Source organism: Triplophysa rosa, linkage group LG7 (assembly GCF_024868665.1).
Source record: "Triplophysa rosa linkage group LG7, Trosa_1v2, whole genome shotgun sequence".
NCBI classification, from domain to species: domain Eukaryota; kingdom Metazoa; phylum Chordata; class Actinopteri; order Cypriniformes; family Nemacheilidae; genus Triplophysa; species Triplophysa rosa.
In genome coordinates, this window is record NC_079896.1 from 5998105 (window position 1) to 6012982 (window position 14878).

Sequence of the window (14878 nt, forward strand, 5' to 3'; positions counted from 1 at the left end):
CTGTCTCTCTCTGTCTTTTTGTTTTTCTGTCTGTTTATCTGTCCCCGTTTGTCTGTCTCTTCTTGTCTGTCTGTCTGTCTGTCTGTCTGTCTGTTTGTCTATCTGTCTCTGTCTGTCTGTCTCTTCTTGTCTATCTGTCACTGTCTGTCTGTGTCTTTTTGTTTGTCTGTCTGTTTATCTGTCCCCGTTTGTCTCTCTATCGGTCCCTGTCTGTCTGTCTGTGTGTCTGTCTGTTTGTCTGTTTGTTTGTCTGTCTATCTGTTCTTGTCTGTCTGTCTGTTTGTCTATCTGTCCCTGTCTCTGTCTGTCTGTCTTTGTCTCTTCTTGTCTATCTGTCACTGTCTCTCTGTGTCTTTTTGTTTTTCTGTCTGTTTATCTGTCCCCGTTTGTCTGTCTCTTCTTGTCTGTCTGTCTGTTTGTCTATCTGTCTCTGTCTGTCTGTCTCTTCTTGTCTATCTGTCACTGTCTGTCTGTGTCTTTTTGTTTTTCTGTCTGTTTATCTGTCCCCGTTTGTCTGTCTGTCTATCTGCCCCTGTCTGTCTCTTTCTTCTTGTCTGTCTGTCCATCTGTCGGTCTCTGCTTGTCTGCCCCTATCTGTCTTTGTCTCTTTCTTCTTGTCTGTCTGTCCATCTGTCCCCATCTGTCTGTCTCTTTTTGTGTGTCTATCTCTTCTTATCCCTTTGCCTGCCTGTCTGTCTGTCTGTCTGCCTGCCTGTCTATCTCTGTCTCTTGTTTGTTTGTTTGTTTTTCTGTCTGTCTGTCTGTCTATCTCCATCTCTCCTGTCCTCATCTGTCTTTCTCTTCTTGTCTGTCTATCTATCTAATTCTGTAAGTAAATTCATTGTAATTGAAAAGTCTTGTCTGTCTCTTTCTGTCTATCTACTGTATCTGTTTATGCTTTAGTTGTAAATACATCCATTGTATTTGAAAAACTAAAAAGCTAATCAGACACATGGAAAAGTGTTGTGTTATTAATGTGCGCATGTGTAATAGACAAGTAAGATACATGCACGAGCATCCACACCAGCGCTCTCTTTATCACTGGAACATCTGCTAATTCCTCAGTGAATGAGGAAATTACTCTGAGCTGCTACCATATGTTACTGCAGGGGGGTTAAACAGCTGCTCCAATCACAGAAGAGAAGATAGAGTGATATAGATACAGAAGGAGATGGAGATCATTCAAGATCTCTATGTGTTTCAAAACGGCTGTCTGTCTTTGATGTCAGTATACATCAGTCAGTCAATCGGTCGATGTGTTGTTGAGCTAAACTGGCACGGAGACACTGCTTCTGTACACTTCTGTATTTTCATAAGTACCCTGGATACGTAGAGCAGATTAATTTCCACTAATTGCCAGGACGGGCTGTTCTGAAGAGTCTGGCTGAAATGCATGCAACTGAAAGTCGCTGCCAAAATGTCTCTTTCCTGTCTGTATCCGGCTTGTTAAGCCATTCAAGTTAATTATGGTTTTCCTCTTTGGGTTTTGATCATATTTAGATATAACAAAGAGGGCATGGTGAAAATCTCTTTTTTGGCACAGTTTACAAATAGCACTATATAGAAAACTTTATAGCTTTTAATGAATAATGACTGTCGTCTGTAGCAACACTGTAATTGACTGCTGTGTCATGCACATTTTCAGGCAATTCAAAGGACATGAAGACAGAGATCGTTTAACCCTCCCAGACACTTTGATAAATCACCAGCTGACCTTTTAGACACCTTCTGGCCAGTTGTCCCCCGAGGCCAAGATCACGATTTCACAAGGCACCTGTGCACACGTCTATGGAGGCTGCCACAAATTAAAATATTAAGTAAACAATAATGAATAATGATATTTAGTGAGGCCACTAGATCTGAGACTTTAAAAAAACACTGGTCCTAGTCTATCTACTGTTCCCAAAACCATTGAGTTCATAATCTAATTATGAGATGAGCATCAAAGTTTGATTTCAGCCATTTTTTTGTTTACTATAATTTCAATGTTTGACATGGCATTACTTTGTCAATATTAACAATATTATATTTTCACAGAATGGTTTGCATTATGTAGAATTATTTTATGTAAAAAACTGTATAACACAAAAAATGGGTTTTCACAGGCAGTTCTTATTCAAAATTGTTGGTTTTGAGATTGGAATGTAATCAATTACTTTGACAGATACAACGCAATGTCCCAGAACGTTAAAATAGGTAATGGTCTATTTTTCACATTATGTAGAGTTTTTGTACACACCAGCCGAGACGGCAATGCAAAGCAAACTACTATGGATTCTATATTATATTAGAAACGTTTTTTTAATATTACTGTATAAATGCAACCATAGGGGTGAGACACGTGAGTACTAAAGAGATTCTTCCTTGAGATACGTGGAGTCAGCGTTCTGCCATTGCGTATGTAGATTTGTCATCTATGCACAACCTATCTTGGCTAAATACGCTCAAAATGTTAATCGTTTTTACTCGTTAACGTATGGTCTCGCTTCAAAAGACATTATTATGACTGATATATGTGCTTTTTTGAGCTTCAAAGAATGGGGCACTCTACAATGCCATTACCAAGCTGGGAAGAGCCAGGACATCTTTTAACATGGCTCAAATTATGTCCGGCTAAGGAAAGTCATATCAAAGTCCGTTTATGGAAGTCGTGCCACTCGGCGGCCATGTTTGCAACGCCTCCTCGCTATTCATTGTAACGGAAGTATTAATATCTTTGGTCATATACACCTAGGGTGACTAAATTATGGTATTCATTTTGATGGTTTTTTTAGTGTTGTGTGAAAGTCATGTCTGGTTAGTACTAGAACTGGAATGGAAAAATGGAAAAAATACCTTTTTCCAGCCCTAGTTGGCTCTTCCTTCTCATCTCTCCTTTTGTTTAGTGTATTTATGTACATGAGTGTGCTTGTGTCCCCGGGTGTATCGAGGAACTTCACGCTTTCTGTCCCCATGGACATCTTTATCGTTTCAGTTTATGTATGTACACACACTTCATTATTCAACTCTCCCTGTTTCACTCCAACAGCGTTTGTGTCAGTGGTCTGGATGCCTGTGTATTTCCTTTTTTCTGAAAAATAACTAAACGAAACAAAACGCACAGAAAAAACCTTGGAAAATACACACACAACCCTGTTTTGTGTTTGTGTGTACGGTGAACCCTGAGCTGAACTCTCCCTCCCCCACACCCCCGGCTCCTGGTTTTGGTCTCCCAGGGGTCTGTGTTTCCTGCCAGGCTGAAACAGCCGTGTTAAAGGGTAAGTCAGGTGGAGAGAGTAGAAAACGGGGGAGTTATTCCGTCGTCATGTCCCTGGAATGAAGCAGCTCACAGGAGAACCAGAACTCAACCTCTATTAGTGCTGGCAAGTTTTGAGACGTTCACATTAAAGTGCACGTGAGTATGGACAAGCCAGCGTGCACGTGAGGGGCTCTGTCAGGGGTGTAGTGCAGGAACCAAGCAGGGGATCCATTTCAGCGGCTACCAAAATGCTGACTGGTCCATCTCGCTTTCTTTTTTTGTGTCTCTCTCTGCATCTCTTTCCTCCCCGGTGCATTATCAAGACAGTTTAGGGCATCAATCACACTGGGTAACTTTGCTTATCTCGTGCGGTAACTCCACTCGCATGCTTCAAAACGCTTTCGATGTCTCATCTCCAGCTCTGATTTAAAAAGAATTGTGTCAAACTTTTCTGTTTTTCTTTTTGTTTTCGTAAGCTCACAGCGGATCACAGGCATCAATCACACCCTGCTGGGGCTCTGAGTTTAACTTGTTTTTCGGGGAGAGATTGGCATTGACTATACCTCCCTGTGATATTAAAAGATAAAGAAAGTCAATAAACAACGTTATGAGTCTCTCGCTCTTTCTCTTTTTATAGATGTTACTTTCACAGAGGAAGAAAAGGAGCAGATGAGGAAGTTCACGAACCGTTCATACCTGCTGGATAAAAAAGCACGCTTTCACGTTTGGCTCAGTTTGGTGGACATCATACTCTCGTACATATATGATGTGCGCACCACGGAGGGTGAACACAACGTAAGTGGGTGTTTGTCTGCCGCAGATGTGTCCTGGCTGTAAGTTCCAAGAAGTTGATATGTTCCTTTAACGTTTTCCAGACCTTCTTTCTGGAAAGCAACTGCACATGCTAGTACTTGTATCGTAAGTATAAAAAATGTGAAAATGGTGTTTTCACAAGATTAAGTTTTAAAACACTGTTTTTGAAGCCATAGAGCTGTAATGTTATAAGTGATGGTGAAGGTGTCCGTTGGGTTTGTGCCCAGGCTTAAAGTATATTTTACATGGAGTGAAAATCTGTGATACAATATTTTGGAAACCTAAGAAACAGTCTTAATATTATGATTTTTTTTATCGGAAATTGTACATTTTATTCGAGCCGTGGTCTAGTGGTTAGCACACATGCTGTGACACATTGAGCCGTGGTTGTCAATGCAAGTAATACAAGTTTAAATCTGGCTGTCAATCAAATTTTCTTGTTCTTGGTTAAATGACATTTGACCATCAGTTTTATTGTAGTTTTATTAGTATTTTGAATTAGATCATGTTTTTTTACATTTTATTGTTTTTTTACATTTAAATAGTTATTTTTACATAGCCATATTTGTATAGTATTAATATATTTATATATAATAATATATTTATTATATATGCTATAATTAGGGCTGTCAAACGATTAATGTGATTAATCGCATCCAGAATAAAAGTTTGTGTTTACGTAATTTATGTCGGTATACTTAATTTTGTATTTATGAACACTTACACATAAATGCATTTATTTTAGAAAAATATAAAATATAACAATAAATAAACGTTTATTTAGAATTTAAATTATTGGTAAATATAAATTAATACATTTAAATATTTCCTAAACATATAGACAAGTATGTGTATGTTTTGTGTTTATAAATACAAAATTAATATGCACTGTACACAGATATATATTATGTAAACACAAACATTTATTCTGGATGCGATTAATCGTGATTAATCGTTTGACAGCCCTAATATATATATATATTTTTTTTTTTTTTTAAAGTAACATTTCTGTTTTTTAGCTTATGTTTTTCAAGTTATATTTAGGTCAGTATTTTATTAAATTTAAATTAATAGAAATGCTTTAATAGTTTTAGTTGTAGTAAACTATAATAACCTTGATGGTGTGTCGATTGATATCTGTAAAGTACCAATTCGGTTTTGTATTTTGTATGTGATCATTGATTTCTTTATTAACTGATGCTTTTATGTTTGGCAGGTAGAGTCAGCTTGGACCATCAGGAAGCTCAGCGGTACTCTTATCTGGCTTGAGGTATGTGATCAATCCATCAGTGTAACAAAAATCATGGTTTTATTGCACACTTCAGTGATTAAATGAGCAAACAACCGTAAACAAGATCTTAACTGAAAGAGCCCACATGAATGCAGATTTTCTGATGTGGGAACATCCCGCATTCATACAATCTGATACAACATCAACACTCTTGCTCAATAAACCATGCTCATAAAACATCTCAGACTCTGTACTCCTTGAATTACAACTAAGATGGATGGAGAAGGTCAGAGGCCCCAAACTGTGCAAAGCCTGATTTATACAAGTAGGTCGTGATCCCGATTTTTGTTGGTTGGTTGGCATTTTTGAAGGGGTGTGTTTATTCACCCTCTTGTCATTCCAGATCTGTATGACTGTTCGCAGAACACAAAAGACATTTTAATGAACATTAGTAACCAAACAACATTGGCCTCCATTGACTTCAATTGTATGGACACAAAACCACTGAGACATTTCTCAAAATATCCTCTTTTGTTTTCCACTGAAGAAAGAGTCTTGTACAGGTTTTGAATGAAAGGTTTTGATTGAAAGCTTTTATGTTTGGGTGAACTATCCTTTTAATCCTCTGCATCATACACCATCCCTTTGCCAAATTTTGAGAAACAAAGGGCGCAGATTTGGATTGAAACTAATAGTGCGTGGTTACGGCGAGATGCGTTAACTTTGTGTGTGCGTGCATCCTGGCTCCCGAGGTGGCGGCGGTCCCTAATCCTCCACATTTTCATGGCGCGTGTGACAATGAGGGCGAATAACCCAACACTTCTAGCTCAGCATGCTGAGAGCCAGCACTTCACTGTAATACTGATAATGGACGGGCGGTAATGACATCCTCCAACTGTGTGCTCTCAACACACGCACACACAACACTCTCTGCCCCCTCATTGTCTCACTGTTTGCCTTCACAGTTCTTTAAAGGCAGCACTATATTGATATTTCTCAATATTGTTCCTGTAGCTCAATTGGTAGAGCATTGGGTTAGCACAGCAGTGTTAAGGTCATGGGTTCGAATCTCAGGGAGGAACACATACTTATAAAAAATGTGTTTCTTGAACGTCACTTTGGATGAAAGCGTTTGCTAAATGCTAAGGTAAAATGTTAAGGTAAGAGTTTTGATGTGAAGTGTAGCCGAATGATAAATTTTTCTGAGGAGCAAAAGTAAGATGATAAAACAAAATTTGTTTAATTGAGTTCATTTTTCATACTCTATAGGGAAATCATTTTTTCAAGTTTTTTTTGTTCATGTTCAAATCAGGTAAATAACAATGTCCTCACTCGCTGCCTGCATTTTCTTGCATACCTGACAACACTCCCGTTTTGGCCTGGAGTCTCCCGTTTTTCATGCCCATCTGCCGCCATTCATCCGTTTTGTTATTTCTTCCGTGAAACTCCAGTATTTCAGTGGCTCTGAATTGTCAAAACACCTCTCAAAACGCTTGCTTCGGATGCGAAAAACACGGAAAATCACATCCGTTACGGATGTTTTTATGACGGACGAAAATTTTGGAGGCAGCGTGTAAATGTGATTGACACAACGTAAAAAATTGCAAAAATTTCGGACGCAAATTTTGGACTCAATGTGCAATGACCTTTATTCCATCATAAATTCTTTTTTGAATCTAAAATTTCCAATTTCTGAAAAAACGCAAAATGTTCATTTTCAATTTGCGAGAAACTAAAATGTTAATTTGACTATAAATGTTAAATTAACTATAAATCGTAAATTTGGCTAAAAATAAATGCGAATTAGTCTCTTCATTTATTTTTTCTCCAGCTGTATGTGTTGTAAAATCTTATGTCTGGTTTTCAAACAGATTTATTATGTTTAAAAGATGTTTAGATTTTTTTACCTAATAAACAAGACACGCATACTAATGAACTTGTTGTGTTTTCGCAGTTCAGTGTTGTGCTTTGTGTTGACGGCACCTCTAATGCGCCATTGTATTTACACAAAACCAAAACCTTGTCTAACCCAAAACCTATTTTTTCCCCTTGTATTGCTCTTATTTCCTCCAGGAAATGCAAATCTAGTTTATCCTCGACACCCTCATTTCTCTCTCTTTCATTCTCCTCTCCCGCCTCTCTCTCCTCTGTTCAGCCTAACCGCTGTAAACCCCCTCCCGACCAGCATCCCTGAGCCGCCCCCCTTCAGTAGGCTTATTTACACCAGTGTTTAATAGCCTGGGGGAGTGCATGAGCTGTGATGAGATGCTTGAATGACTCCGGGTGCTCTCTTAACAAGCTGCTGAGAGAAAGCGGAGGGGAGGGGCCTGTGGGAGGGTGGAAAACACAACGAGAGGAAAGAAAGGCATGTTTTCTTTCCCCAAAGCGCTTGTCTGGGCCGCGAAGAACTCAGAGGCCCTCGATTAAACGCGGCTTACAATTAAGCGCGCCATTTGCCAAGGTGTTAAAAGTTGACCTAGTATTTACCCTTCTAATAAAATGCGAAGTCGATGGGGATAATTAGAGCAAATTGCTGTAATTACGAGAGGAGTTAAAAATGATTGATGTAATATGCATAGACAGATTTGGAGCAATTTACAGACCGCGTGTGTGCATACAGGTTCTGCTATGCTTTAAAAACATGTCCTCAGATGGGAAACGGTTAAATATTGGATATTTGGTTCTCACTAATAAAAAGTTAATATATAGACTATAGTTTTCTTAATAGTTTTCTTAATGCTTAGGTGGTAAAGCATTGGGTTTTGGGTTTGAGTCCAGGGAAGACGCAGACTGATACAAATTGATTTCTTAAATAAGTCACTTTGGATAACAGCATCTGCCGAAATGTGTGTCCATGTTGCATGTAGAAGGTTATGGGATTGGAATCCCTTTATTCTTGTATTAAAACTGTAAAAAACTATCAGATGTTTGCTAATATACAGTAATATGTGTGTGTATTACAGACTTATCAGTCGCTACAAGACGTGCTGGTGTCTTTCGGCAGAAGATCTTTGTGTTACCCTCTCTATCGTCATTTCTCTCTGATCACAAGAGCAGTGAAGGATGCGGCTCACATTTTTCAATCCGGTGAGTTTTTTCTCCCAGCTAAACCAGACCAGTCTTTCCAGGCCACCAAGAGTGAGGTCAAGGGTCAGGACTAAATTCATGACCTCCTCCTCACCCTATAAACCCTGTGGTGCTTTTCCCTCATTATGAGAAGCCCTGCTGCTGTCGCATTAAAGGCAATCAGATCCCAGGTATCTGTGGAAGCTGGTTTCCTGAAATCTTCCAGTTTAGATTTTTAAGATATTGTCGATGCGACTATTTAAGGAACAGTTCACCCAAAAATGAAAATTCGGTCTTTATTTTTTCACCCTAAAGTTGTTCCAAATCTGTATACATTTCTTTGTTCTGTTGAACACAAAAGAAGATATTTTGAAGAATGTAGGAAAACAAACCATTCTGGGACTACCATTGTAAGTCAATGGTGGCCAAGAACTGTTTGGTTACAATCAGTCTTCCAAATATCTTTCTCTGCGTTCATCAGAACAAAGAAATCTACACAAATTTGGAACAACTCGATGGTGAGTAAATGAAGACAGCATTTTTAAGTTTGGTTGAACTGTCCCTTTAATGTTAACAATTAACGTAAGCGTGAAATCATAATTGACCCTATTTACTTTAATTCCTGGTCTAAAATTGTAAATGATTTATCAGTGCTTACTCTATAAGAAGAAATGTCTTTACTCATTTTTCATACAAACTTTTAGATATTTTTTATATATATTTGAAATATTTGTATATTTTTGCTGACGATCAGATTCCATTTTTATGCTGCAATCTGTAACTTTTTTTGAAACCTGTCTAAAACATCAAATTACAGGTTACTTTAACCCAGGTAAAAATCATTTACGTTTGTAAAGTCAAAAAATGAGGTCAAACGGACATTTCCTGCGAAATAGGACTCAACAGTGCATTTAAAATGATTATGATACACTTCCTGGTGCAAATTTGGGCTAAGTAAAGGAGACAGTTTTGAACACTGATTTTTGATGTACTTGCTTAAAACAGTTTTTTTATTCGCAAATGCTACTTTAATAAATAAACGTATAACTATTTGGCCATTGATTTACGCTACTTTGTAAAAAATGGCGCTTTTCTACAACCTTTTTATTTTTACCACTGCAATTCATGAAAAAACAATGACAGCAATAATAACAATTGAGTAGTAAAGAAGCATTAATATTGGCATATATGGAGATGCTCTTGAAGGTGAACTTGACTTAGAGAGTGTCCTCAAAATTGAGTGCCTGCTATGTTTCACGAGGGTAATAGGATGCCTATTACCATCTACAGATTCGCTTTCATGAATCACATCCAATCAATTAAATTGAGTCCCGCCCCCATTTTTCTGCTTGTTAAAGTAGCTTATTATTACCTTTAAGGGGTTAATGACAGGTGGAGCTTGTCACAACCTATATTTACCCACAGCAGACAAAGCTGTTGACACACGGGACCGACTTTCACACAACAATCAGCTTTCTCCCCTGAACAGCGGGGTGCTGCGGTAAAAGACGTTCACCATGACAGGAAAGTCAACAGATTGGTCATGTCTCTTGTGTTTTATCTGTTGAGTGGGAGGCAGGTTGAGATGGAGGGAAGCCGAGAGAGTCGTCTCTTTACTTCTGAAGGAATCAGATTCTGAGGAGCAGACTCTGCCGGCTTTGATATTGCAGACGGAGGAGCAACCTTTAAATCAAACAAGCCATCTGTAGGAGAGGCAGAAGCGCAGGGTAAACACGTTTCAGGTGTGGTAAGATTATCCGGCACGTGTTGATTTTAGCACTGCAGTTAAAGGGCCTGTAAGATTCAGGATTATGGAAAAGTTTAGTCAACGCTTTATTTACAACGATCGCAGGTTCATGTGATGTTCAGGAAGCTTCTTGTGATGACAGGAAAATAAAGGTTCCTTAAAAGGTTGTTTCCGCCTAAAATAAAAATTTATGTAATCATTTATTCACCCTCATGTCATTTAAAACCTGTATGACTCTTTATTCTAACACAAAAGAAGATATTTTGAGAAATGTCTCAGTGGGTTTGTGTCTATACAATGAAAGTCAATAGGGTCACTGTTGTTCGGTTATCACCGTTCTTCAAAATATCTTCTTTTGTGTTCTGCGGTAGACAGAAAGTCATCCAGGTTTGGAATGACATGAGGGTAAGTAAATAATGAAAGAATTTTAAATTTTGGGTGTGAACAGCACTTAAAGGGCCCTTTTTACTTGTCCAAAAATGTCTCTGGTCTCTATGTGCAATTCATCACTTCACATTAATTCATTTCGATTCGATTCTGCTTTTTTAAGGGACATGAGCTCCAGCAGTCGTCCCTGATCCGACACACTTTGTTCAAATAAGCAGTCAGTACCATTAAGAGTAGTTTACACGCTTTTTTTACAAGGTAGACATTTGTTAATATCCCCCTGAGCCGCTTGCTTATGTTTTCACACAGAGCCTCTGTGACATTTCGCTTGAGTCTACAATTTGTAGATTTACAACCGCCGAAGCCCTGCGAGCAATAAGGCTCCCCTTTAAAGAACCGTAACTCGCCTCCGAGAGCGGGCCGCCTTGTCAGAGCGAGCGTGACTGCTGCGTAATTAATTTGTCAGCGGAGCGAGAACGGAGGTGTGTATCTGATGTGTGCGTACTCTAATTTGAGGCACTTCATTGAAGCGGCTGTGAAAGCAAACTGTTGTAGGTAGTAGGAAAACAAGCCCATTAATGATGCGACGTGAGCAAAGCGGCGATGGAAATGTTATCCGGGGTAAATATTTGAACAGCCCTCTGGCAGCTTGTCGGGAGATCCTTTAGTCGGCTGCTGAAGCCGACAGGCCCTCGAGGAGAATGAGGAGGGCTGGGATGATGGAGCGGCCCAAAAGGGGCATTGTGGGTAAATGTAGATCGTGGTTCGAGAACAACAGGCTTTATGAGTTTATTGGTTCAAAACTAGTTGGTTCATCTCTGCGTCACCGATTCTGTTGCGAAAATGGTTCCAGATTGGTCACCAGCTTCAGAAACCTGTCAGTATCTCATCCATTCCTTTTTTTCCAGTCCTGACGTCCTCGAGTTCCTCTTGCCTTTTTTTTTCGAGGCGCATGATTGCAGACGTGATTAACCTACCCAACGTGCAATCCAAACCCAGCATGCACTGCAGAAGTGCCTCAGCTGGTCATCGGAAGCTTTTTTCTTCAGCGCCCCCAAAAGAAAAGCAGAAAACCCTTCAATTATAGATGGACGAAGGTCAGGGAATGAAAAAAGGCACTTCGAGTTCCTGGAGTTTTTCTCGCATGTCTCGAAGCTGGAAGGCCGCTGTGTTTTCTCCGCCTGGGAGCTCCAGCTTAAATGGGAACCAAATGTTTGCGAAAGGCTTTCCTCGGTGCGAGCGCTCTGTTTGTTTTCTGAGCCGCTCGGAATGTCTGCGCCGGCTGCCAGGCTATTCTGTATTTTTACATCTTATTTGGGAGACGGTGTTGTGACAACACATATCAACACCACGCAGTACCCTTAAGGTGTTTGCTTGCATGTTTGTGGGTGTATTTTGCGTCTAGCAGTTGCTATAATGTAAAACAGCCTAATCTCCCTGAATGATTAAAAAACATCTGTTCTGCACAGAATTCTCTGTTTGCTCTAGCTAAAGTTGATCTCAAGCTCTACTGCAAGTCATTTTCTTAATCAGCATTTCTTTCATGTTTTCCAGTCGAACACCCTTAAACCAAAGTAAACATACTTGATAAGAAAAATGGCAGAATATATTAGGGTTTGTTTTGAGAGAATTAATGTTGCATTAGTTTTAATTTGATTTATTTTCTTGTTTAAAGAAAAATCTTAATCTTGATGAGATTCATGCTGAAAATTTGTAACGGTTTGATTGGGGGGTATAGAAAAATCTCATATAAACGTGTGAAATCCAAACGAGTCTTAATATCTTTAGCAGTTTTTCTGCTTATGTAAATCTATCTTTGTTTAAAGGATGTTTATGTTTTGTATTTCCTGTACATACGTTTTATTTTATTTTTTAGGGCAGTCAAACGATTAATCACATCCAGAATAAAAGTTTGTGTTTACATAACATATGTCTGTGTACTGTGCATATTAATGTTGTATTTATAAACACAAAAACATACACAACATGTAAACATATTTAGGAAATATTTATATGTATGCATTTATTTACATTGACCAATAATTGAAATATTTATAAACGTTTATTCATATTATATTTTTCTTAAATACATGCTTGTGTTTTTAAATACAGAATTAATATGCACAGTAAACAGACACATGTATTATGTGTAAACAAATTTTTGGATGCGATTAATCCCGATTAATCATTTGACAGCCCTAATAATTTTTATGAACAAATCTCCTGCATTTTAGTTGCCTGAGTTAAAATACCTGATGTGATATCTGTTTTCTCTTTGTCACAGGGAAGGCTTGCGTCCTGAAATGTCTGCTTGCCATCCATAAGATCTTCCGAGAGAACGATCCGGCATATATCCTCAATGATCTCTACATCACCGACTATTGCATCTGGATCCAAGGGGTCAAGTAAGTTAGGGGTCAAAATGTCACCTGAAGTATTTTTGGAGCAGAAAGAACTGGTTCCAAAATTATAGAAAAAAACTGTATAGGAATAAAGAAATGATATAAAAACAGTTAAAATGTTCATGTTATATCTAAATATGCTATTATGAATGTCACAGAACATGTCAAAAATGTAAAAATAAACAACAACTATTATTATTATTATTATACACTGTGTTTACATAAAAATATTATAGGACTATATTACTCTGTTTTTGCATAATGACAATTGAGCAAATTTACTTATAAATCACTGTAATGGATCTGGATAATTATTATTTTTTTGATGATGATGATTACTATTAGGTCAAGGGTGTTTTACAACAGCTTCAAACTCAGCTCATCCAATCAGATTTTAAAGTCTGAACTCTGTTTTAGGATGTTCTTTCAGTGCAGGTTAAACAGAACCCCAGCGCTTGAACTTGATTCACGACGGGCAGTATCGCATTCGTGATCTACGCGAGCCATAATTTGTAACCACATCCACGTTTAAAATGCGAATTACAGCCGGCGCATAATTCAGTAATGAGATATACTCTGCATTTGGCTGGAGTTCAGCTGAAGTTGTACGCTTGTCTTGAAAAGATCCGGTTGAAAAATGCACGTCTGAAGTTATAGGCCCCGTGCCCAGTGAGAGAAACGTTAAACACCCTGCAGGGATCCCAGACAGAGATCTTTTAGTTTCTTGTTTTTCTGGCCAGCGCGATGCCTTGACAGCTAATTAATAATAGATGTGTAAAATGTCAGGGATCGGCGTTGCAGTGCGCCTGTTTTCTCAATGAGACAAAGCTGAGAGAGAGAGAGAAAGCGTGCAGAGGTTGGTACAGAGACTTCCACATTCCACAGAGAACTGCACAGATCCATCTTCAGCGTCCTTGAAAACTCAATTAATTTTCCCCTGAACCTCCAAGTTATGGAGAGAAAGAGGCAGACGAGCACTTTCTCATATTTATTTTTCTCTGAAGTGTGCCCATCTTGAGGTCTGTAATACCCGAAGAGAGCAATCCATTGTCATCTCAATGGCAGTTAGTCTGCTGATGCAGGTCCTCATGAAAGTTGACTGTTTAGATCAGTAATCGTTAAACCCAAATATAAAAATTCTGGCATCATTTATTTACCCATATGTCATTCAAAATCTGTATATGACTTTCTTCTGAGCAACACAAAAGAAGATATTTTGAGCAACGTCTCAGTGGTTTGGTGTCCACACAATGGAGGTCAATGTTGTTTGGTTACCAACATTCTTAAAATATCTTAAGTTCTGCAGATGAAAGAAAGTCATAACGGTTTGGATTCTTGGGAAAATCTTTGGATTTTCTGGGATGCACATTGTGTGGTTACAACATCATCTAGCCACGGCTGAAACCAGGCCATGCTCAACAGCCAAACCTCAAACCCTTGGTCTGCGCTCAATATCGTCTTGACTCCCCTGCCGCCCACCATTGTTCGCAAAATGCACGGTCTTAGTCGCATCATTGACCTGCGAATGAATACGTGTGTTCTTTTATTCTCTCCTTGTTCGGCGTTTTAGTGAGCAGAACAAAAGACAAAACAGACTTGAGGGCTTTTGAAAGCGCAGCTTGCAGAATCCGTGCCTGCATTCGACTGCCGCTGTTGTACGTCAGTCAAACTTGCCTTGAGGTGATTCCCAACATCACGCCGAAAATTGATTTCCAGTTCGCATCCCTTTGTTTCTTTAGTCGTCTTAAAACAGCGCTCAAAACTTTTCCGTTGAGACGGAGCTGTTCATGTCATGCGAAGTGACGGCAGGAGAGTTGCTCGCACTTTCAAACGGCGTAGCTTTTGATCAAATCCCCACAGCTCTGTTTTGTGTAGACGACTCCCCGTTATCAGAGCAGGTTGTGTTTTCAACATCTGACACATCCACTGTCAGATTATTTAAACAACGCTTTCCTCCCAGAAGAACGCCCCGGTCCAGATCAGCGATCCGTCTT

General features: G+C 38.9%; 1 protein-coding gene across 1 annotated transcript in view; it reads left to right on the forward strand.

Annotated features, from left to right (window-relative positions):
* Positions 1-14878, forward strand: part of shq1 (SHQ1, H/ACA ribonucleoprotein assembly factor) — a 34326-nt gene that overhangs the window by 10936 nt on the left and 8512 nt on the right. Inside the window, exons 8-11 of the mRNA XM_057339024.1 lie at positions 3876-4033; positions 5268-5321; positions 8246-8369; positions 12767-12887. Of these exons, the coding sequence (XP_057195007.1) occupies positions 3876-4033; positions 5268-5321; positions 8246-8369; positions 12767-12887 (457 nt within the window). The remainder of the gene's footprint in view (positions 1-3875; positions 4034-5267; positions 5322-8245; positions 8370-12766; positions 12888-14878) is intronic.